Source organism: Vulpes lagopus, chromosome 12 (genome assembly GCF_018345385.1).
Source record: "Vulpes lagopus strain Blue_001 chromosome 12, ASM1834538v1, whole genome shotgun sequence".
Lineage (NCBI taxonomy): Eukaryota > Metazoa > Chordata > Mammalia > Carnivora > Canidae > Vulpes > Vulpes lagopus.
In genome coordinates this window covers 14,598,511-14,622,995 of record NC_054835.1, presented here as the reverse complement: position 1 = coordinate 14,622,995, position 24,485 = coordinate 14,598,511, and the positions used below count along the sequence as shown (strand labels likewise).

General features: G+C 50.1%; 1 protein-coding gene across 2 annotated transcripts in view; it reads left to right on the top strand.

Moving 5' to 3' along the window:
• Positions 1 to 876: 876 nt before the first annotated feature.
• RAP1GAP2 (RAP1 GTPase activating protein 2) overlaps positions 877 to 24,485 on the top strand; it is a 217,700-nt gene continuing 194,091 nt past the window's right edge. The window contains exons 1-2 of one of the 2 annotated variants that reach the window (XM_041725283.1): positions 877 to 977; positions 14,353 to 14,469. In XM_041725283.1, the coding sequence (XP_041581217.1) occupies positions 928 to 977; positions 14,353 to 14,469 (167 nt within the window). In that variant the 5' untranslated portion in view covers positions 877 to 927. Of the gene's footprint in view, positions 978 to 14,352; positions 14,470 to 19,412; positions 19,519 to 24,485 lie in introns of those variants that run through there. The other variant, XM_041725286.1, reaches the window with a different exon arrangement.

Here is a 24,485-nt window from a genome sequence, read left to right as displayed (position 1 = left end):
CTGTGGGGGATCCCTGGGTGGCTCAGTGGTTTAGCTCCTGCCTTCGGCCCAGGGCGTGATCCTGGAGTCCCAAGATCGAGTCCCACATCGGGCTCCCTACATGGAGCCTGCTTCTCCCTCTGCCTGTGTCTCTGCCTTTTTCTCTCTGTGTGTCTCTCACGAATAAATAAATAAAATATTTAAAAAAAGGAAGGCACTGTGCAATATGCAGGTAACCTTTATATTCATAAACAGTTCTAAAACTCCACTGCTTCAAACTAGGCTTGGGAAGCACGCTCTTATGATGCTGTGGGCTCCCCTGGTCTCTGCTCAACCCCAGGAGGATCCTGGGGCGGAAGTAGCTTGAAGCCTGGATGGAGCTGGTCCTAGGGTCGGGCGGCATGCCTGGTCAGTGTCATACTGTTTTAACTACTGTCACTTTAAAATATTTTCATAATCTGTAGGGCGCACCAGTTTTCATTTTAGGTATTGAGAGTAATTTAATTTTTTATGCATAACTTTCTAGGTAGATAGAGCAGGTGTCTGGGGCGGAAAGGCCTCCTCACTCGGCAAGTCCAGTTTGCCTTGCAGTAGAACTCTCAGAGCCTGACCCCTCACCTAGGGCTACAAAAAAAATCCGGCTTTCCTGCGCCTCGGGGCAGCGAGCGGACGGGCCGTGGCCTCCGCGGCTGCGGCGTAGGAGCGCGCAGCCCCAGCCGGGCCGGGCCGCAGCACCCCCAGCTCCGGGGGCGGGGCCGTGGCCGCTCGGGGGTGAGCGCCCGGGCCGCAGCGCCCCGGCCGCAGGCGGAGTCGCGTCGTGCCCGCCCCGCCCGCCGGGCCCCGCGCCGAGCCCCGCGCCCGCTAGCGCGCCCTCGGCCCCGGCCTGCGGCAGCCCGCGCTCCTCCGCCCAGTGGCCCGCGGCGGCCGGGAGCGAGCGGCCGGCGAGGCATGGCGGGCCGCCGGGCGCCGGGGGAGAAGCGCTGGCAGCTGGTGCGCTGGTGAGTGGGCACCGGGGTGGGGCGGGGCCTGGTGCGGGCGCTCACCGCGCGCCCTGCGCCCCGAGGTCCGGCCGGGCGCGGGAAGGAGCGCGGCGCTGGCCCAAAGTTTCTTCTCGAGCTGAGGTTGCGGGGCGGGATGGACGCGGAGCCGCGGGACCGCCGGGTCCTAGCCATCCCCGCGCGGGGTCTTTGCGGTTCTCCGGAGAGGTGGGCACTGGGACCGGGACCCTGTCCCTGACGTCAAGGTTTGGAGGGACTCCAGGCCTTTCTTTCACAGGCTGTTGGCAGGGTTTCCCCCCTGCCCTCCCCCCACCTCCAGCTCAGCTGTCTGATTTGTGCTCTGGGGGTCCCCCGCCTACCTCCATTCCTTCTGATGCTTTGGTCAGGCCACGGAATTGGGGGCCCCAGGGCGCACAACCCACAGCCTTCAGCGACCCTGTCCAAGGGGGATGCCCCGTCTATCCACACAGGGACTTCTGGGGGTGGGCACTTTGGGGTTGTGGGCTTAGAGATAGGGGCCTCGGAGGTGAGGGACGAGGTCCCTGTGTTGGTGGGTGGTTGCCCCCACCCCCACCGCGGCCCTACCTAGGCCTCGGGTATCAGGTTACCCGACTGCAGGCTGAGCGGGTTTCAGACGCAGCAGGGAGTCACCTGGCTTGGGCCTTTGTCTCCAGTGTCCGAACGAATGTTGAGGGCTGCTTCAGCCAGAGGCCTGACCTCTGCTTGGCAGGATTTAGACTGCAAGGTAGCCTGCTTTGGGAGGACTCCAAGAGTCAAAGGAGATGTCTGGCTGGGACCACTCCCTGTCCCACATCATCCAACCCACATTGGACCAAGGGGCATCTCTGTGGTAACATTCTGGACTCATCTCCCTAGGTATATTCTGTAGCTGGAAAATGAATACAAATAATATCATCATCATGAATACAATAATATCCCAAGCCCTGGGTGGCTTCGTAGGTTAGGCGCCTGCCTTTGGCTCAGGTCATGATTCTAGGGTCCAGGAATCAAGCCCCATATCAGGCTCACAACTCCTCTGGGAGTCTGCTTCTCTCTCTCCCTCTGCCTGCAGCTCTCCCTGTTTGTGCTCATGCTCTCTCTCCCTGTCAAATAAATAAATAAAATCTTTTTTAAAAAAGAATAATATCATCAATAATAACAAGCTGGGCTCCCTGAACGCTTCTTACTGGCTCTGGGGTCCAGGTGTTGCACTACTCTTCATAGTGATCCTCAGGGGAAGGTTTTAGCGCCTCCATTTTAGAGATGAGGAATCGGAAGCTTACAGAAGGAAGGTGGTTAGTCAAGGCCACCCAGCAAACAAGTGGCTGAATCAGGGTTTAAGCCCATGTCTTGCCCAGGGGGTTAACTGCTCCTCTGTTTTGCTTATCTCCAGGACCATCCCATTCCGCCTGCCCATATAGCCAAGTTCACGTTGTCAGAAAATCCTAGCATGTCTGAGCAGGAGCGGTCATTCATTGGGTTTCCAGCCTGCTCAGCCCAACTCTGCTCTGGGAGGGGTCTAAAAATCAAAATCCAAATAATCAAAATTATTTTCAAATTAAACCCCCAGTACATAAATCAGATAAACATAGAGTTAATCTGTTTGAAGAGTTGGTGGAGAGTTGGCAGTTACTTTTTTTTTTTTTTAAGATTTTATTTATTTATTCATGAGAGACAGAGAGAGAGAGAGAGAGAGAGAGGCAGAGACACAGGCAGGGGGAGAAGCAGGCTCCATGCAGGGAGTCCAATGTGGGACTCGATCCCAGGATCAGGCCCTGGGCTGAAGGCGCTGCTAAACCGCTGAGCCACCCCGGCTGCCCAAGCTGGCAGTTACTTAGTGCCCTCTCCCTGGTAAGGAGGCACTACCCCAGGAGTCCAGGACCTCCTAGATCAGTTTGCTTGGTTTAATTCCTTACCTGTCTCACAGAAGAGAAGGAACTAGGAAGTTTTAAAGGCAGAGAGTGGGGGATCCCTGGGTGGCTCAGAGGTTTAGCGCCTGCCTTTGGCCCAGGGCGCGATCCTGGAGTCCCGGGATAGAGTCCCACATCGGGCTTCCTGTGTGGAGCCTGCTTCTCCCTATGCCTGTGTCTCTGCCTCCCTCTCTGTGTCTCTCATGAATAAATAAAATCTTAAAAATAAATAAATAAAGGCAGAGAGCTTGGATTCCTGCTCTGAATCTCTCTCTGCCCTGGTACTGCCTGGCTGGATTGGATCTTGGGCTGAAGTGGATGATGCATGAACTATTGTTAGTGCCCTAGTTAGGTTTTTGGTTACCTTTCACCCCCCAGATAAAAGTCCATTACCGTGAGAAGGTCCTGAAGATGTGGCTTAAGTGGTTAGGCAGCTTGGCAGGGAGCTTGAGGGCAAGATACCCTCCGATTCTCATGGTGTGCTCCCAACATGTCAGCCTTGGCCCCTGGTTCCAGAATTTCACATTGAGTCAGTTTGCTCCACTCAAACTGGCTCAAGAGAAAAGAGATTTATTGGCTGACAAAACTGAGAACTCCAGGGACTTTCCTTTGTTTTTTTTAGATTTTATTTGTTTGTTTGTTTATTTATTTATTTATTCATGAGAGACTCAGAGAGAGGTAGAGACACAGGCAGAGGGAGAAGCAGGCTTCATGCTGGGAGCCTCATGTGAGACTTGATCCCCGGACCCAGGATCACGCCCTGGGCAGAAGGCAGGCCCTAAACCGCTGAGCCACCCAGGGATCCTCTCCAGGGACTTTTCATGTTTCAGGCACAACTGCTCTCAGGTGCTCAAATGTCACCAAATAATGCTCTATGCTCTTTGTCCCTCTCCTTTCCTCTGTTTTGCTTTTATTTCCTCGTGGAGGCAAGTTGGCTATCAGCAGCTGTAGGCAGTTCTCCAGGTTAGTGACCTTCATGGGGAGAGCTTTCCTAGTTCACTAGTCCCACCCATTGGCCTTGCTTGGGTCACGTGACATTCCTTGAGCTAATCACTGTGGGCAGGGGGATGGACTCCTCAGTTTGGCCAGGTTGGGTCTTGTACGGGCTTAGGGAGCTGAGGGCTGTGGTCAGTTCTACCCTAACTACAGGATTTTGAATGGTAAGTTATTGGGTAACAAAAACACATGGAAACTCACAATAAAGTTAAAAGGCAAACTAGAAACTGGATAACAATATAGACACAAATTAGCCTCACTGCCAATTTGCTAAATGTAAGAAGTGCTTTTTTTTTTTTTTTTTTAAGATTTTTATTTATTTATTCATGAGAAACACAGAGAGAGGCAGAGACACAGGCAGAAGGAGAAGAAGGCTCCATGCAGGGAGCCTGACATGGCACTTGATCCCAGGACCTCAGGATCATGCCCTGGGCCGAAGGCAGATGCTCAACTGCTGAACCACCCAGGCATCCCAAGAAGTGCTCTTATAAATAAGTTTAAAGGGTGCCTGGATGGCTTGGTCAGTTAAGCAGCTGACTCATGATTTTAGCTCAGGTCATGATCTCAGGGTCATGAGATCAAGTGCCTTGTGGAGCCCTGGGTGGAGCCCTGGGTCAGGCTCCACAATCAGTGGGGAGTTTGCTTCTCTCTCTGCCCCTCCCTCTACTCATGCTTGTGTACTCTCTAAAATAAATAAATAAATCTTTAAATAACAAATAAATAAATTTAAAGAGAAAATAAAAAGAAAAAGAACAAAACCACCACTGACTGGGTGGCATAAACAACAAACATCTATTTTTTTCATGGTTCTGGAGGCTGGAAGTCCAAGATCAGGGTGCCAGCATGGTCAGGTTCTGATGAGAGCCCTCCTCCTGGCTTATAGATGGCTGCCTTCTCACTGTGTCTTCAACATAGTGAGAAAGCACATAAGCTCTTTTGGTATCTCTTCTTCCTTTTTTTAAAAAGATTTTATTTATTTATAAATATTTATTTATTCATGAGATACACACAGAAAGAGGCAGAAACACAGGAAGAGGGAGAAGCAGGCTCCCTGCAGGGACCCCAGATACGGGACTCGATCCCAGGACCCCGGGATCACGACCTGAGCTGAAGGCAGATGCTCAACCAGTGAGCCACCCAGGTGTCCCTTATTTATTTATTCATGAAAGATACAGAGAGAGGCAGAGACATAGGCAGAAGTAGGCTCCCTCTCAGGAGCCTGATGTGGGACTCGATCTCAGGACTCCAGGGATCATGCCCTGAGCCAAAAGCAGACGTTCAACCTCTGAGCCATCCAGGGGCTCCCTGGTGTCTCTTCTTAATAAGGACTTGAATTCTATTGGATCAGGGCCTTATATAACCTTAGTTCCACAAAGGCCACAATATAGTTGTATTGGGGGGTAGAGCCTCAATACATGAATTTGAGGTGGGGGTGAGGGGATGGGGATGAAGATACAGTCCATAATACCCAGAAAAACTTGGGAGTCTAAGTGGTAAGTGATTTAGGCTCAACACCTGGAAGTTGTTGGATGCTGCTTAGGGTCTCATTGGGGGAATACTGTCTGAACATGAACCAAGGGAGCCAACTTTGGAGCCCAAGAGTGGGACACCACAGCAGAAACAGCAGATGCAGAAGAACAAGGACTCCCCCCTGCCCCCCCCCCCCATGGCGGTTTACCTGTCCACCGGGCTATGCAGGACTGGCATTCAACATTGCCACTTTGTGGTATAGAGAGCAGGAGCACCAGAGGGCTGCTGACTACATACGGTTCTCTCTAGATCTGCTATTTCAGAAGCAGAACTGAGGCTCTGGGGTTTTTGGAGCATTCTAAAATCAAGATTTTTAAAAAATCTATTTATTCATGAGAGACACACACAGAGAGAGGCAGAGACACAGGCAGAGGGAAAAGCAGCCTCCATGCAGGGAGCCTGATGTGGGACTCGATCCCGGGATACAGGATCACACCCTGGGCCGAAGGCAGGTGCTAAGCCGCTGAGCCACCCAGGGATCCCCAAAAGCAAGATATTAAACTTTATAATAACAGAGGTTGAGGCAGAAGGAGGATTCAAGCGACTAATTAATGGGAAAAAAAGAGGTCTGACTGAATTCATACCCTAAGCTATTGGTATGGTTTGTAACAGTTCTGCAGAAAATGAATGCTCCTGTTGAGCTGTTAAACTCCTTGGTAACAAAAGTTTTTCAGCTGTTCAGATTGGCTACCCTTTTAATGTGCTCACCTACATAAGAGCATAGACACACCTAAATAGCCACATAATATGGGGTGAGACTTTACTGGTTCTCTCATAAAATAAAATGCTTCAAGCACATTTTAAAAGTGAAAACCCAAGGAAGAACCACTGTGTAAGGCTTAATTGTAGTTATTTGCCATGTTCAGATTTGTGGGAGAATTAGGATCTTTTGAGAATTAAGATATTTAAAAAAAACCATAGTGTTTTGAAGTGTATGCTTTTAAAGGAAGTAGTGGCTTAAGACAACAATGAGATATTGTCCCCTACCTGTTAGAATGGCCAAATTCTGGAACACTTGGCAGTACCAAATGCTGGCGAGGATGAGGAGCAACAGGGAATCTCAAAAACTGCTGGTGGGAATGCAAAATGGGATGGCTACTTTGGAAGATAGTTTGGTGGTTTCTTATAAAACTAAACATATCATCGAGCAATCACCTTGGTATTTACCTTAAGGCGCTGAAAACTCACGTCCAAACAAGTACCTGCACGTGGATGTTTATATCACCTTTATTCATAACTGCTAAAACCTGGACTCAACTAAGATGTTCTTTAGTAGGTGAATGGGTAAATAAACCGGCACAACCAGACAATGGAATATCATTCGGTACTAAAAAGAAATCAGCCATCGAGGGGATCCCTGGGTGGCTCAGCAGTTTAGCACCTGACATTGGCTCAGGGCGTGATCCTGGAGTCCCGGGATCGAGTCCCGCATCGGGCTCCCTGCATGGAGCCTGCTTCTCCCTCTGCTTGTGTCTCTGCCTCTCTCTCTCTCTCTGTGTCCCTCATGAATAAATAAATAAAATCTTAAAAAAAATCAGCCATCGAGCCATGAAAAGACATGGAGGAACCTTAAATATCCATGAGTAGGTGAAAGAGGCTGTGTACTCTATGGTTCCAACCAAATGACATTCTGGAAAAGGCAAACCTGAGGATGCAGTACAAAGATGGGTGGTTGTTGGGGCTTTGTGTTTGTGCATGGGGGTGGGGGGAGGTGAGTAGACAGAGCCAGAGGGTTTTTAGAGCAGTGAACATATGCTCCATGTTATTATATTTTTTTTTTTACTTTTTTTTTTTTAATCTTTATTTATTTATGATAGTCACAGAGAGAGAGAGGCAGAGACATAGGCAGAGGGAGAAGCAGGCTCCATGCACTGGGAGCCCGATGTGGGATTCGATCCCGGGTCTCCAGGATCACGCCCTGGGCCAAAGGCAGGCGCCAAACCGCTGCGCCACCCAGGGATCCCGCTCCATGTTATTATAAATGGATATATGTAAAAAAGAATCCTAATATCCACTCACTTTTCAAAATTGCCCTATTCCATTGGACTCTCCTCCAAATTCTCCATAAAGTGCCCAAAACTAAATTAGAATTTGATTGGGTTCATCAGCACAGGTTAAAAATGTCCAGTTTTCAGCATTCCTATCATTTTGGAGAGCCTGTGCTCTCCTTGCAAATTCTTAGAATTTAGAACCTGGCCCTGCCCAGGTTCTGATGGTGGAGCCTAAGAATTTGCAAGGAGCTAAGGAGGCTCAAGGTGAAGGCTGTGTAAGTCGTAGAGAAGCAGAGCAGTGTGCTCTGGCAATGTTCTTTTTACTGGCTGCAGGGTATGCCACTATAAATCAGACCATGATTTCTCTACCCAGCCTCTATTGATGACCTTTTAGGATATTTTGAATATTTTGATATTAAGCCCATTGCTGTGATGAACATCTTTAAACCTATTCCATGCAAACATGTGCAAAGGTAATGGTGCACGTTGTGAAAGATATTGCAAACCTAACCTCCAAAGAAATTGTACCATTTTATATTATCCCCAGTGATGTGTGAGATGCCACTTTCTCCACAACTCTGCTCACCCTGGGAATTAACAAACTTTTTTTTTTTTTTTTTTTTTGGAATTAACAAACTTTTAAAACTTGGCCAGTCTCACCAGTGAAAAAATATTCTCATTCTTGTAATTTTCATTTCTTTAAGAAAAGTTGCATTTTTCATGTTTATTGGCCTTTTGTGTTTCTACTTTTATAAAGTAAAAGCTCTTTGTCATGGAGATTATCTGTAAAAGCTCTTTATCATGGAGATTAATCTTTCTTTAGTTTTTGGTAAGTTTTTAATTTAATTTTTAAAAAAGATTTTATTTTTATTTTTTTAATTTTTTAATTTTTTATTTTTTTAAAGATTTCATTTATTTATTCATGAGAGACACACACAGAGGCAGAGACATAGGCTGAGGGAAAAGCAGGCCCTCCACAAGGAGCCCAATGCAGGACTTGATCCCAGACCCTGGGATCACACTCTGAGCTGAAGGCAGATGCCTATCCGCTAAGGCACCCAGATGTCCTGAGTTTTATATTTTAGGACAGTTTTAGATTTACATAAAAATTGAGATGATAATACAGAGAATTCCCATATACCCTATACTCAGTTTCCTCTATGAACATCTCTTTAAAAATTATTTATTTATTTATTCATGAGAGACCCAGAGAGAGAGGCAGACATAGGAAGAGGGAGAAGCAGGCTCCCTGAGGGGAGTCTGATGCGGGACTCAATCCCGAGATTGGCATCACTTCCTGAGCAGACGCTCAACCGCTGAGCCATGCAGGCGTCCCTCCTTGCTTAGGTTTTAATGGTTGATAGTGGCTTACAGGGTGAGCCTCTGCAGTGTTTATTCTCCCCCAGGGTAGAGTTCAATACAGTATCAGATACATGGCAGGTTAATGGGGGGTATACATGGGTATGGGTGGCATTCATTCAATGTGGTCCAAGATAGCAAATATGCTAAATAAATTGGATTCATTAATAGAGATAATCTGTGTCAGAGCATTCTTGTGAAGGAAGTTTCCCAAGGATGTTATGAATTGATCTGTTGTTGTGACTTTGGCAGGCTGGGCTTTGGCAAGAGGGCTGCAGAGGATGATGATGGGGTTGATGATGATAGAGGATGTTGCAGGGGTTTCAGAGGTGATCAGACAGTCTTTACACTTAGCAGGAGACAGGCACATAAATAACTCATGTACAGGCAACGCTGTGATCAAGGTTAAGCAAAGCCTCCCTGGAGCCCCGGATCTTCCATTCTGGTTAGAGGATTGGGGACAGATTCTTAGAGGCAGTGTGGTTTGAGGAGTTGAGGAGAGGTGGGCAGATTTGGGGCAGAGATGGAGGGAGGGCAGTTTAAGTCAGAGCACAGCCTGAGCAAAGGCTCCGAGGTAAGAACAGGCAGGGCATGCTTAGAGAAGGACAAACAGATGAGACACACAGGGGCCCACACGTGTTGATGTGGAGGGGGTGGCATGATAGAGTGTGAAAGACTGGAAGGGAACAGAGTGGCAGAGATTGGACTCTCAGGTGTGCAGTTGGGAGGATACTTGATATGCAGTGGGAAGACACTGACATTTTGGGGGAGGGGAGGAGCTAATAAGGTCTGGGTTGGGAAGTGGGGGCTGGTACAGGGGAGGGAGAGGGTGTGTGTGTGTGTGTGTGTGTGTGTGTGTGTGTGTGTGGAGGAGGCTGGTTAGGAGGACACTCGATGCCAGGAGCTGACAGCCTCTGCTGCTTCCTGCATGTGTGACCTCAGACAAGTTCCCTTCCCTCCCCCCGGGCTCTTTTTCCTCATCTCTAAAATGGGATTGACCCATTCTAAGGGGTCTGATGGGAGGTTTAGAGGTGTGGGTTTGTCTGTCTTAGGTAAAGAACGGAAGGCCTGTGACTTGGTGAAGGCCGATGCGGATGGTGAAGAGGGAAGGAGCTAAAGACCACGTGGCAAGGGCTTCCCTCACATTTTGTAATCCTTGCACCAACCCTTCAAAGTGGGTGTTATGGTTACTCCCGTTTTATGAGGAGTAAGGAGATAAGGATTCTGGGACTCACAGTGGAAAACTCAATCACCTACAGTTGGTAAGTGGAATCCAGGCCATGATGCCTGCAGAGTGGAAGACAGTCCCTTCCACCTGCCTCACTGGAGTGCAGGGAGGGACAAGGAGGTGGAGGTGGTGCTCGTAGCCCAGGTGGTTTGCATTCCACACAGGCACCACGGGGGTGTGGCAGGCACTTAGGTGGGGATGGTTCCTGAGTGGGGGCCTGTGTGTGCTTGGTGGGGTCCACACGGCCCTATTGTGGTCTAGCAGCCAGGAAGGGAGGGGACATACTATCAGGTTTGGGCTCTGCCAGCATCTTTGGGTAAGCCCTGTGTCAGCTCTGGGCCTTGTGTCCTCATCTGTAAAATAAAGATGTTGGAGCAGATGAATGACCTGTTGAGGTCTTCCTGGTCCTAATGACCTAAGACTTCATGATCAACAGAGTTCTCAAAAAAAAAAAAAAAAAAAAGATATAAGATATTTACTTTTTGAAAACATAGTATACTCCTATGGTTCCGATTCATAAAGCACTAAAGCAGTTCCAGTGCTCTGCTCAGTTTCCCTTCTTGGAGGTGACTGTGTTACCAGTTTCTCCCACAGAGATGGCAACACTGTCATTCAGTACTGAGTCCCAAGAAGTCCAAGGATGGGGAAAGACATAGAAACTTGTTATCAGACTAGGATGGAAGTAATCAGGGTGGGCTTCCTGGAGGAAGTTTTTACAGGAGGGGAATCATCTTGGGACAGGAAACATATTACAGAGGAGGGTCATGTCCCAAACTGAAGTTACCATCTTCCCTCCCAAACCCGTCTGGTGTGAATGGCACTGTGGTCAGCTGCGCAAACTAGAAACTGGGGAATAACTTAGCTGCCTGGCTCCCCTTCACCATGTGCAACCCTCACCAGATCCAGCCAGTGCTGCCTCCTTAGCTCATTCCGTCTCCAGCACTGTCCAGACTGCACGGTCCCCTCTGGACCTCCGCAAGAGCATCTTGCCTGGCAGCCCTGCCACTTCTCACCCAGAAGCCTGGAAGATCTCCCCTAGGTGCCCCTTGGATCATGCTGAGAAGAGTGAAAGGAGATGGGTGCTCTGATGTGGGAGGTCCCAGGAGCGACTCTGCCTCTCTGCTCTCCTGAGGCTTTCACCCAGCAGGGAGCCTGGCCTGTTGGGCAGAATCACAGAAACTGCATGATTTTTTTCATAGCACTTTATGTAGTTTGCTGTTTCTCCCTCCCTTTATCCCCCCTCCTCCACCATACACCACCCCCTCAACCTGGAATAGATAGTACCTCTCCTGTATGAAAACATACATTTAAAAACATTTTTTTTTTGAAAACATACATTTTTAAAGCATGCAGTTCACCTAGCTATTTTTTTTTTTTTTTAGATTTCATTTATTTATTTGACAGAGAGAGAGGGGGAGAGAGAAGCAGACTCCCTGCTCAGCAGGGAGCCTGATGTGGGGCTCAATCTCAGGACCCTGGGATCACATCTGAGCCAACAGACGGACACTCAACCAACTGAGCCCCCCAGGAGCCCCTCCAGCTAACTATTTTTATTAGCTTTTGTGTTTCCAGAGTTTTTTCTAAATAAAAACAACAAATGTGAATTCATATTTTATTCCCTGCCCCTCCTTTTTTAAAAGATGTTATTTATTTACTCATGAGAGACACAGAGACACAGGCGGAGGGAGAAGCAGGCTCCATGCAGGGAGCCCAATGTGGGACTCGATCCCAAGATCCCAGGATCATGTCCTGAGCCGAAAGCAGACGCTTAACCCCTGAGCCACCCAGGCGTCCCTCCTTGCCCCCATTCTAACATAAATTACACATACTACTATTTCTGCACTTGTTTTTTTCTCTTCAAAATACATCTTGAAGATCTTTGCATGAAAGTACACAGAGAACTCCTTCATTTAAAACATTTTTGGGACGCCTGGGTGGCTCAGCAGTTGAGCGTCTGCCTTCAGCTCAGGGTGTGATCCTGGAGTCCTGGGATCGAATTCCACATCGGGATCCCTGCCTGGAGCCTGCTTCTCCCTCTGCCTATGTCTCTGCCTCTCTCTCATGAATAAATAAACAAAATCTTAAAAACAAAACAAAACAAAACATTTTTAAGGGCACCTGGGTGGCTGAGGCGGTTAGGTGTCTGCCTTTGGCTCAGGTCATGATCTCAGGGTCCTGGGATCAAGTCCTGCATTGGGCTGTCTGCACAGAGGGGAGCCTACTTCTCTCTCTACTTCTGCTGTTCCACCTGCTTGTGCTCTCTCTCTTTCAAATAAATAAATAAAATCTTTAAAAAAATAACTTCTTGGGCAGCCTGGGTGGCTCAGCAGTTTAGCGCTGCCGTCAGCCCAGGGGGTGATCCTGGAGACCCAGGATCAAGTCCCACATCAGGATCCCTGCATGGAGCCTGCTTCTCCCTCTGTGTCTCTGCCTCTCTCTCTGTCTCTCATGAATAAATACAATCTTTAAAATTTTTTTTAATTTAAAAAAGTAAATTATAAGTGCAGCTCCTCTGTAGCACAAGGATCCCCTTTCAGATTATTTATCTACAGACTACCATGTGAACAAGGTTATCTGAGGCATTAGGTTTTAAACAAAATTTTTTAGGTTTACTTTTTTTTAGTAATCTCTACACCCAACAGGTGGCTCAAGCCCATGACCCCAAGATTAAGACCCCAAGATCAGGTTGCCTGGGTGGCTCAGTGGATTAAGTGTCTGCCTTCAGCTCAGGTCTTGATTTCAGGGTCCTGGGATTGAGTCCTGCATCAGGCTCCCAACAGGGAGCCTGCTTCTCCCTCTGCCCCTTCACCCTTGCTCATGTGCTTTCTCTCTCGCTCTCTCTCTTTCTCTGTCTCTCAAATAAAATCTAAAAAAAAAGACCTCAAGATCAAGAGTTGAATGCTCTTCCAATTGAGCCAGCCAGGTGCCCCTCTGTGGCATTGTTTATAAGAGCAAAAGTCTGGGAACAGCCTAAGCAGTCATTAGTAGGAAACTAGTTAAACAAATTATGGTACACCCCTATGGAAAAAGCAGTGTGCAGTCATTAAAAATGTTTTATTTTTATTTTTTAAGAAGTTATTTTTTTAAGATTTTATTTATTTTTTCATGAGAGACAGACAGAGAGAGAGAGAGAGAGAGAGAGAGAGAGGCAGAGACACAGGTAGAGGGAGAAGCAGGCTCCATGCAGGGAGTCTGACGTGGGACTCGATCCCTGGTCTCTAGGATCAGGCCCTAGGCTGAAGGCAGCGCTAAACCGCTGAGCCACCCTAAAAAGATTTTTTAAATTATTTATTTTATTTTATTATTTTTATTATTTTTTCGTAACTGAACAAACCATCAATTTGTTCTCTCTCTCTTTTAAAAAACATTTATTCATGAGAGATACAGAGAGAGAGGCAGGGAGAGAGAAGCAGGCTCCATGCAGGGAGCCTGATGAGCCACCCGGGCGTCCCCTAAAAAGATTTTATTTTTAAGCAATCTCTATACCCAATGTGGGGCTTGAATTTACAACCCTGAGGTCATGAGTCACATGCCCTACAGACTGAGCCAGCCAGGCATCCCTGCACTTGTAATTTAGACAAGTGGTGTCAGATTGTCCTGCAGAGGAGTTATACCAACTGACACTCCTGCTGGTAATGTATGAAAGGGCCTGTCTGTGATGATATATTTGTTCATGTGACTATTTGGTGGTTTCTCTCTCCAGAAGGTTGTAAACTCCTGGAATTAAGTCTCTCTTGCTCATCATCATAGATAATGAATGCTGAATTAATGAATGGGTTCACACTTCTACCAGGAAGGGATGGCTGGAGTGGGAGGGATCCTTTTGTCTTCACCTTGCCGAGCCCAGCCTCCTCCATTCTTACTGTAGGGTTACTGTTCATCCAGACAGTGGCTGAGACCCTGTGAGAAGTTCTGGAAGAACCCAATCCTGACATCTAATTCATGGCCCCCACTCCAGGGCAGCCCTTTTCCTGCTGTGAAATCAAGAAGTCCCGGGTCTCAGTCCCATAAGGAGCTTGGAAAATGAACCCCTATCCAATGCTTGAATCCCTAGCCCAACCTCTGCTTATATACTGCCAGGAACAGGGAACTCACCCCTTCCAAGTGACTCCTTTCAACTTCAGACATTAACTTTTAGAAAGTTTTTCCATCATTGAATTGAAACCTTGTAGCTACCTCCTCTTCAGGATATTCTAACTGTGGCCTTCTGGAAACGGGCTTTCTGGCAGATGAGCAGTGGGGGAGATTCGGGGACAGGTACCCCTCATCTATCTTTTTCCAGCAAGTAGAGTCAAATTCCCAAAGAAGCTTGGCAGAGCCCTGCCTGTCCATCCCCTCACTCTCTCCTGTCCTGTCCGCAGGTACGTGCAGGAAGGACGGTTCCGAATTGAGGAGAGGACACTGACAGCCTTCCAGTGGCTCTACAACCCACAGCAGCATCGCATCCTCAGCCGCGCTGACCTAGAATCTCCCTCCAGGTAAAGGGACCCCCAGCCATTACTCTCCAAAGGCAATACTTATGCAGCCAGCTTCACACTGGTTGTAAATCTGCAGTGGGAACCACTGCCTTTAGAGTTAGAGGAACCTCCCAGGGTTCTGGAAAGAGTATGTCAGCCTGGGTACTTCTTCAGCCTAGAAGGCACCGAGTGATTTGAGGCTGACCTAGAATCTCCCTCCAGGTAAAGAGACCCCCAGCCATTACTCTCCAAAGGCAATACTTATGCAGCCAGTTTCATACTGGTTGTAAATCTGCAGTGGGAACCACTGCCTTTAGAGTTAGAGGAACCTCCCAGGGTTCTGGAAAGAGTATGTCAGCCTGGGTACTTCTTCAGCCTAGAAGGCACGGAGTGATCTGAGGCAGCTCAGTACCTCTGCTTTCTTCTCTGTGAAGAATGTGAAATGGGTATAATTATATATTCCCTGCCTTATATCAGGAAGATCATGAGTCTCAAGTGAAATGAGGGCTACAGAGAATCTAAAAGCCTAGGGGTCAGTTGGTTCCTCTTTAAGAGGGAGAGTGGCTGGCAGATTTGCTGGGCAGCCTCCTCACCTCTCCTTGATGTGGGTGGAGGGAGCCAGCCCTACCTTCCTCATCTCCTCCTGCCCTCTGTTGTGGTATTCAGCTTGGAGTCTGACTGAGGGGTGAGAGAGGAGGGCTTTTCCTGGCCCAGATTCCTGCTCCCAGGCTCCTGTCCACTTTTCCACCACACTGGACAGATACGACAAGCATTAGCAGTCTCCACAGAGATCCTGGGCAAACTTGCTGTGGTCTCACCCCTTCCCAAGGCTTCTGTTAGACCTGATCCTGAACCTTACTTCCATGTTCGCCCTCAAGACCTCTTTGCATCAGCTCCTAAATTAGCAGGACCCTCACAGCCAAGAATGAGCAGGCCTCACCTCCCCGGAGTGGTTTAAATGAAAGAAGAGTGGAGGTGATATCATTTGGGGGCTATATCATGGGCTGGCCAACAAGAGAACAGAGGTGATATTCTACTGCTGCTCCCCAGCTGACCCTAGGAATAAGATTTGGAAGTCAGTGGGTGACTTCATCTCCTAGATATCTGCCAGGAATCCAGTTTAGCTAAGAGCAGTACATCTGCTCCCTCTTGTCTCAACAAGATTTCAGAAGGTACAGGAAACAGTGAGGTGGCTGGGTACTCTCGCTGTAGATCTGATACTCTGGAGGAAGAATTAATTAGATGATGTTGTAGAAGTATCAAAAACTCTGGGAAAGGTGACTCAGGCCACCTGGGAACTCTTGGTAGTCAGGGAATGGGTAGTCAGACAAGCGCCCTGGACTCCACAGGGTGGATTTCAAATAGTGTAGAGAAAAGACAGAAATTTCCCTAGAGCTTGAGGCAAGACTATTGGGAAGGGTGCCAAAATGAAATTCTGAGTTTATAGTGGTGAATGCTTGCAGGGAAAAAGAAAGAGGCTGCTGTGGCTGCCCTGGGAGCATGCTAGTGACACATGGACACGAAGGGCACATGGTCGGGTTTAGTTGCAGGCAACATGCAAAACCCTATTGTGTGCCATTTGCCATCTGACATAATAAAGTAGCTTCTCCCTCACCTTTTCTTCTTCAAAACTCTTGCCACTATTGGACATTATCTTGTCCATTTGTTCATTGTCCCTGACAACACCCCCTCTACCCCCCACCTCCAAATGTAAGCTTTATGAGAGCAGGCCCCTTTTCAGCTTGCTCTCTGCTACATCCTAAGGTCATGTTTCAGAGAAGGAGTTGATTAAAGAAGTATTGGGGGGAACGACAAATGAACACAATGCAGGCTCACCTCTAGGAAGGCTGGGAGAGAGGCTAGCCTCTCAGACTCCAAGACAGGTTGGCCAGCCCTACCTGCTCAAGGTAACGACAAGGGAAGAAGAGGAGATGGGACCTCCTGCCCATGCAGGTGGCCTGAAGCTAACAAAGTTGCTCTGCCTTCTGAGCCAAAGAACGCAAATGTGTTTGAGAGTCACAGGAGTACAGCTGAGTTCTTGGAGGAGGGAAGCAATCACGAGACAGGATGGAGCTATTTGAAATAAAATCAGCTTTCATACTTGGGAAAGCTATATCCCAAGGAACTTGAAGGGGAGGCTGCCATACTCTGTGACTGTACTAATTTTTGTGACAATATTAACAGCTAATTTTCTGAGTGCTTATTATGTATCATGTGTAAATACTTTATAAGAATAAATTGATCTATTCTTCATAACAATGCTCTGAAGTAAGTACTATTGTTCTCCCCATTTTTCAGATGACCAAACTGAGGCACAGTGAGTAAGTTGCAGTGCATATAATCACCATGCACACTGCCTCTCAGAGAATAAGGCATTTGCCCATAGGCAGGAGGTAGCTGAGATAATATCTATTTTTACAAAGAGGAAATAAGTCCAGAAAGCATAAATAAGGAACTCAGGATTCGTCCTGAATGAACATTTCAGAGTTCATTTTTATTTTATTAAAAATTTTTTTTATTGGAGTTCAATTTGCCAACATATAGCATAACACCCAGTGCTCCTCCCGCCAAGTGCCCCCTCATTGCCCATCACCCAGTCACCCTAACTCTCCGCCCACTTATTTTATTTTTTAAATATTTTATTTATTTATTCATGAGAGACACAAACACACAGAGAGGCAGAGACACAGGCAGAGAAGCAGGCTCCATGCAGGGACCCCGACGTGGGACTCCATCCCAGATGTCCGGGATCACGCCCTGGGCCGAAGGCAGTGCTAAACCGCTGAGCCACCTGGGCTGCCCAAGAGTTTATTTTTAAAAAGACAGTTTGGAGAAGGAAGAGGTGGATAATCAGCAGCAGCAAGCAAATTCCCTGAGAACCCATCCTGCTGGGGGAAGCTTATTCGCTTTTCTGATTTGTTTTCTAGACTAGAAAGTAGGTTGGAGGTGGTGGAGCAGCAGACTATGGTTCTGAGTTTGATGAGCAGGCTGCCATTGGCTGCTGAATCCTGCTCCACGTGTTTATGAGTGGGTTGTTGAAGAAGGATCTGGTGAGCTGGTGACAGTGCTGATGGTAGGAACCTGGGCACCAGCCCAACAGGCAAGATGGCAGATTCGGGACCCAAATCTAGTAGGTACAGTTTAACAGGGATGGAGAAATCTATTCTGGCCTCCAGTCCTGCCTGCCTATACCTGGGAGGGAGACCAGGGAATCAGCTGTCTGAGGGGTTCTGATTGACTAGAAGCTTGGGTATGGCCCCATGATTTAGGTTTTAAGAAAATGCTTGCATCTTGGGGATGCAAGAGCTCAGGGCAGAGTCCAGGGCAGGGGAGGGAAGGTCTTAGTCTCTCAGACCCTAAGACGAAGGTTCCTTCATTTGTTCTTTGCCTGGTGGACAGGGACTGAATACCTTTCTTCTGCTAACACTGTGCCAGGTATTACCCTGGAAGGGCTGAGCAGGGTGCATTTCAGGATGATGGATAAAGCTGCTGAAGGGACTCAGACCATGGGCTGGCCACCTCTGCCTTCCTTTCTTCCTTTCACCCTGCTCTGGGTCAGGCCTTGGTGTTGCAGGGCCTCATTGTAGGCAGACAAGGATTCTGCTTCCATGGGGCACATCCTCTACCAGGAAAGAAGGACCATAGACACACAGACGAGAGAAGTTCGTAGGACCATCAGTGTGCCGAAGGTGCTAAAACAGGGCATGGAGAGAGGGTGATGTGTGTGTGTGGGGGGGAAGAGGACTTTGGATGAGGTGGAAGGCCTCTCTGAGAAGGGGACATTTGAGGTGAGTCCTGAAGGACACAAGGGGGCAGGCATATGGAGAAGCTGCTGGTGGTGGAAGGGGTAAGGGGACACAGGAGATGGGATGGAAAAGAAGAGCGGGTCCGGGACCAGCAAGGACAAGGCCCTAAGTGCATTCTAGAAGCAGAAAGCCATTGTGGCCAGAGCAGAGTGATATTGTGGTCAACAGAGACGCGAGGCAGATTTCCATGAAGCCAAGCAATGGCTTTTTAGCACTTAGATTTGCCCTGAGGACGGCATGTGCTGCCCCCTGAGGGAGTGAGCTTCTCATCCCGGAGGCCGCCTGGAGAGCATGTTACCAAGGAAAAGACTAGGCATCCCAGAGGCTGCCGGAGGACCCCTTCCAATTCAGGAGCATCCTTGGCTTGGCGGAAGCTGGGAGGAAGTCCGCGGAGTGGACGAAGGGAGCTCCAGGCTGCTGGGTACAAAGTGGGGGCAGTTTCGGGGGTTTGGCAGCGCTAGAGGCCTCGTCCTCACCACCGCACCTCCTCCCTAGGCCCACCCCACGCAGAGCTGGGGAGAGCCCCCGAGTGTCCGCCTCAATAGACCAGGAACCCGGGATCTTTCCGCACCTCCTTCCCCACTGCCCGGGGCCCCATCCTCCAGAAACTTCTGTGGGCCGGTGGGCTGTTCCCTCCTCTCCCCCGGGTCCCTTGGGCGCGCGCCTGCCCCGCCTCGCGCCTTTGTTCCCGAGGAGCCGCCTCGGGCAGTTTCCCAGCGCGGGCGACGAGCGCTTCCCAGCTGGGGGCTCGGCGCTCGGGCCCCGCCGCGCTCCCCCCACCCCCTCCCACCCCCTCCCACCCCCTCGGGCAGCTGCGCGGCGGCGGCGCTGGGCGAGCCCGGCCGGACACCGCGGGGACCCGGGCCGTGCGAGCGGGCGGGGGCGGGGCGGGGCGGGGCGGGGCGGCGCGGGCGGGCGGGCGGGCGGGCGGGGGGCTCGGCGCGGGGGCGGGGGCGCGGGGGCGGGGGCGGGGGCGCGGGGGCGGGGGCGCGCCCGCCAGGTGCGCGGCGGCCGCGGGGGGCGGAGAGCGCAGCTTTGTGCGTTCGCGGCCGCGGGCCGGCCGTGCGCCTGTGCGCGCCCCGGTGACGGCGCACGCGGCTGGGCGGGCAGCGGGGGAAGCCCGCCGCCGGGAGGGGGCTCGGTCCGGATGGAGACGCGCGGACGCCGCCGCTGCGGGCGCACGGGCGGGGGGAGCTGCCGCCGCTGACTGTTGACAGTCGGTCCACGTCGAGGAGTGAGCTCTGGGCGCCGCGCGTCGGAGAAGGTCAGTGGGTCCGGGGCCGGGCGGTGATGCCATCAACAGCCTGGATCAGGGCGCGAATCCTGGGTGGGACTGAACGTGGAGTCGGGGTGTGTGCTGTGGGTGTAAATGCGCGTGCTGCAAAGAGAAATGCAGCCCCGTACGTGTGTGAGCTCTGAGCTGCGATTCCACAGGGCGCTTAGGCGTAATGGGTTCTGTTTGGGAGATGGGGTGACTGTCCTTAGCAATCCGTGCGGGTGGGGCATTGCGCACACACGCCGCGTATGCGGGTGCGTGTGCCTGAGTGAGACGTTGCTCAGCCCCTGCCAAAGTCTTTGGCTAGAGAAGCTGACAGAGGTGGAGGTCAGAGGTGCGGTGTTTACAGGTGGTGGCAGAAGAAAACAGCCAGGAACCCCCGGAGGACTGTGTGGCTCGTCTGGGTTAGTGTTTTTTTCCCCAAAGGGCATAAACCCCACCCCACCGTCGTTCCAACCTGTGCCTGTTGCGGAGAGGGGAGCTAGGATGGCGGGGTGCTGGCAGAGAGGCCTTAGTGGACCTCAGGGGCAGGGCCAGCCACCAGCCTGGTGCTCATTGCTGGAGGCCCTGGGTGAGTGAGTGTGGGAGAGCCAGTCTGGGGTGGGGGGTCGAGGGCAGATCTTGTTCAGGAGACCTCAGGACCCTGTAGAGTCCACACCAGATGCTGCGTGTCTGGACCAGGAAGCTGCGGGGGGGGGGGGGGGGGGGGGGGGGGGGGGGGACATCCTTCTTCCTCATCTGTTTCCTGTAGCTCTTTATATACCCTTCTTAACAAACTGAAGGGCATTTATATGCAAGTGGGGTTTGGGCTCTGAATGCTGCCTCTGGTGAGTGGCCCCCTTCAGAGCAGCCTCCCTGGGGAATAATAGGGTTGTTCTGGGCTGGGTGCCAGAGCTCTTGGGTTCTTTTCCTGCTCTGTGACCCTGTGGCTTTACCTTAAGCCCCACAGGCCTCAGTTCCCCTAGCAGAGGGAAGAACCCCCACCCTTTGCTGTGGGTTAAGGAGGATTCAAACAGTGGAGGGGGTGGGGGATGGTAGGAGTGGGGTTGTGTGGGGAGGCTGGGAGTGACTCAGGGCTGTGAGGTCCCAGGAGTGATTCCCCCAGGAAAGTCTCATCACATCTTTGCGACTTGGGCAGGAGTTGGGAGAGGCTCTGTCCTCATCTCCAGGCAGGTGTGTTGGGTTTTCTGAGTCCAGGGGTGGGGCAGTGTGGGTGTCTGCTAGATCTGGCTGTTCAGGCTTCAAGAAACTACCTGAGGTCCCCTGTCTTTTCCGAGATGTTGAAGAGTGGGGATGCCCTTGGGGGGCTTTGGGGGGCCTGTTTGGGGCTGCAATGGGGGAGTGGAGCTGAAGGGCACAGAAGTTTCTGGATAGAGTCAGATGCCAAACATGGGTAGGGCCTGGGCACATCTAGCTGGGACTCCTGCTCAGCCCAGGGTGTTGAACCAATTTGGTGGAGGTGGCTTAATTTCCAGAGAGATGACCCTCCTGCTGCAGGCACCCTAATACCCTCTTCTCCCTGTTTCTGTCTGGAGCAAGTGTGGCTGAACCACCATGGTTCAGAATGACTTGACCCCTGAAGAAAAGGGACCCGGCATGGATGGTGGTGGCAGCAGCTGGTTAAGCATAAGGGCTCTGTTGTTACTCAGACCTGAGTTTGTATCTCAGCCCCACTGCCATCTCACTGTGTCTCCACCTGTGTTCCCACAATCAAGCTGAGAGAAAGGCTTGTGTGTGATGGTTTATTTGGGAGGTGATCTTGGGAAACAAGGGTGCAGCAAAGGGCATGAAGGGGAAAGGGGAAAGCATGAGGTGGCTGGCTGACTTAGTCCATGAAGCATGGGACTCTTGATCTCAGGATTGTGAGTTCAAGCTCCATGGTGGGTATATAGCTTATTTAAAAAAATTAGGAAAGAGGAAAGCAGAATGAGGATGCATTTTTATTATTTTATTATTATTTGTTTATTCATTCATGAGAGACAGAGAGACAGAGATTTACGCAGAGACAGAAGCAGGCTTCCCCTGGGGAGCCTGATGTGGGGCTCAATCCCAGGACCCTAGAATCATGACCTGAGTGTAAGGCAGATGCCTAACCAACTGAGCCACTCAGGCGCCCCAAGGATACATGTTTTAAAGATTTATTTATTTATTTACTTATTTATTTTTTGGTATTATTATTATTATTTAAAGATTTTATTTATTTATTCATGAGACACACACACACACACACACACACAGAGAGAGAGAGAGAGAGAGAGGCAGAGACACAGGCAGAAGGAGAAGCAGGCTCCATGCAGGGAGCCCGACGTGGGACTCAATCCTAGGTCTCCAGGATCACACCCTAGGCTGTAGGCAGCGCTAAACTGCTGAGCCACCAGGGCTCCCCTGTATTATTTTTTTATTGGAGTTTAATTTTCCAACATATAGTATAACACCCAGTGCTCATCCTGTCAACTGCCGCCCTCAGTGCCCATCACCCAGTCACCCCATCCCCCCTGCCCACCTCTCCTTCTACTACCCCTTGTTCGTTTCCCAGAGTTAGGAGTCTCTCATGCTTTGTCACCCTCTCTAATTTTTCCCACTCATTTTCTCTCCTTTCCCCTATAATCCCTTTCACTATTTTTATATTCCCCGTATGAGTGAAACCGTATGATTGTCCTTCTCCGATTGACCTACTTCACTCAGCATCATACCCTCCAGTTCCATACACATCAAAGCAAACGGTGGGTATTCATCCTCTCTGATGGCTGAATAATATTTCATTGTATATAGAGACCACATCTTCTTCTTCTTCTTTTTTTTTTTTTTTGAGACCACATCTTCTTTATCCATTCATCGGGTGATGGACCCCGAGGCTCCTTCCACAGTTTGGCTATTGTGGACATTGCTGCTATAAACATTGGGGTGCAGGTGTCTCAGTCTTTCACTGCATCAGTATCTTAGTGCAATTGCTGGGTCATAGGGTAGCTCTATTTTTAACTCTTTGAGGAACCTCCACACTGTTTTCCAGAGTGGCTGTACCAGTTCACATTCCCACCAACAGTGCAAGAGGGTTCCCCTTTCTCTGCATCCTCTCCAACATTTGTGGTTTCCTGTCTTGTTAATTTTCACCATTCCCACTGGTGTGAGGTGGTATCTCATTGTGCTTTTGATTTGTATTTCCCTGATGGCAAGTGATGCAGAGCATTTTCTCAGCATGTGCTTGTTGGCCATGTATATGTTTTCTTTATTTATTTTTAAAAGATTTTATTTATTTATTCATTGAGAGACACAGAGAGAGGCAGAGACACGGGCAGAGGGAGAAGCAGGCTCCCTGTGGGGAGCCAGATGCAGGACCTGATCCCAGGACCCCGGGATCACCATCTGAGCTGAAGGCAGACGCTCAACCACTGGACCACCCAGGTGCCCCAAAGAGGACTTCTTTATGGAGCCAGATGACGGTGTCTTGCCCATACCTCTCTTTCAATGCTTTGGTGCTTCTCTAGTGCGAAGTTCTGCTTCATTCTGATCTTAGCCTGCCATGCTGTAGTTTTTTTTTTTTTTTTCTGTTTGCCACAATCCTTCAGGGCTTCTGTATAGTTATGAGAGGATTACTTTCCACCTGCTCAAGATGTAAAGCAGCCATAGGGGCTCTCACAGCAGATGGGACATCAAGAGGAGTCATGTGCTCTGGGGGACTTGGCCTGAAACCAGAGTGTGCTGAGCCCCTTGGCTGTGCCCACACTAAGGTCTCAGGGCCGCCTGGTTTCCCACCACCTTCCCTAGTTCAGATCCAGGGCTGGCAGTCTCCTTCCTGGATTATGCTGGGTAGGCTGGCTGGGCCCTGCCAGGTCTGGGTCAGCAGATGGCAGCAGGCATGGGCACCTGGGGACCTTGCTGATTAGATAACTGGCAGTGAGCAAGAGCAGGAGAGGAGTGACGGGCAGTCAGGCACAGTGGAATGTGCACGAGTGTCTGTGGTGGGCATGTTGCTGCACATCTTTGTATGTGTGGGTCCTCTGAGTATGTCCCCATGTGCATTGCTGTGTGCATTCTTGTGTGTTTGTGTTCTTTCCTCTGGTATGTGTGTTGTTCATACCCTGGGCACTCTCCAGAGTCCTCAAGGGTGTGACTGTCTCCTGGCAGATGATACCTGACCCCAGCAGGATTTCCTCAGCCCTGGGGCTTCTTAGTCTTCTGCCCTTCCCTGCTCTGCCTTCTCTCCAAGTTTCCTGTCCCTGGACCTCCTTCTGTTTTGAGGAAGTTGCTTCTTCCCCATTGGCTGTGTGGGTGCGCATTACCTTTGGGGCAGGGCCTAGGAAGGATAACCAGTGCAACTTCCAGCCCCATGCTTTGAGATCTGAACCTAGGGTGGCAGATGGGTGAGCCCTAGATTGAGTAGATGAGTCAGGCACGGCTGCAGGAGGTGGGCAGAAGCTTGGCTGTATGTGTCAGCATGCTTCAGGGAAGTATGTGTGCACCTCATACAATTGATCCCTGCCTCCCTCAGAGGCCTGAGTATCAGTGTAGCTGTGGGAAGTCCCCCCGCTCTGATCCCTCCCATCCATGTCCTCTTTCTGGGTAGCTGTGGCCAGCCCAGTTTCTGGCAGGGAGCAGAGTGGTCTCTGGAGCTCTGGGCATTGCACTGGGGCCCTTGGCCTCAAGTAATTCCTGTTGCCACAATCATTTATATTTATGGAGCTCTTCCTGCGCCAGATCCTGGACTGTTCACTGTGCAGGTATTAGCTCATTGGCTCTTGAGAGCGATACTATGAAGTGGGTTCTGAAAGCATCTCCATTTTATGAGGAAGTGGAGGCTCAGAGAGGCTGAGTCAGTGCCACAGGATCACACAGCTAGTAAGTAGTGGAGCTGGGATGTAACCGAGCTCTGTTCTTGACTTTTGCTGCTGTTCTGTTCACTCTTCACAAAGCTGGACCATCTCATTCTTGCAGTCTCCCCTTGAGAGTGGCTGTCC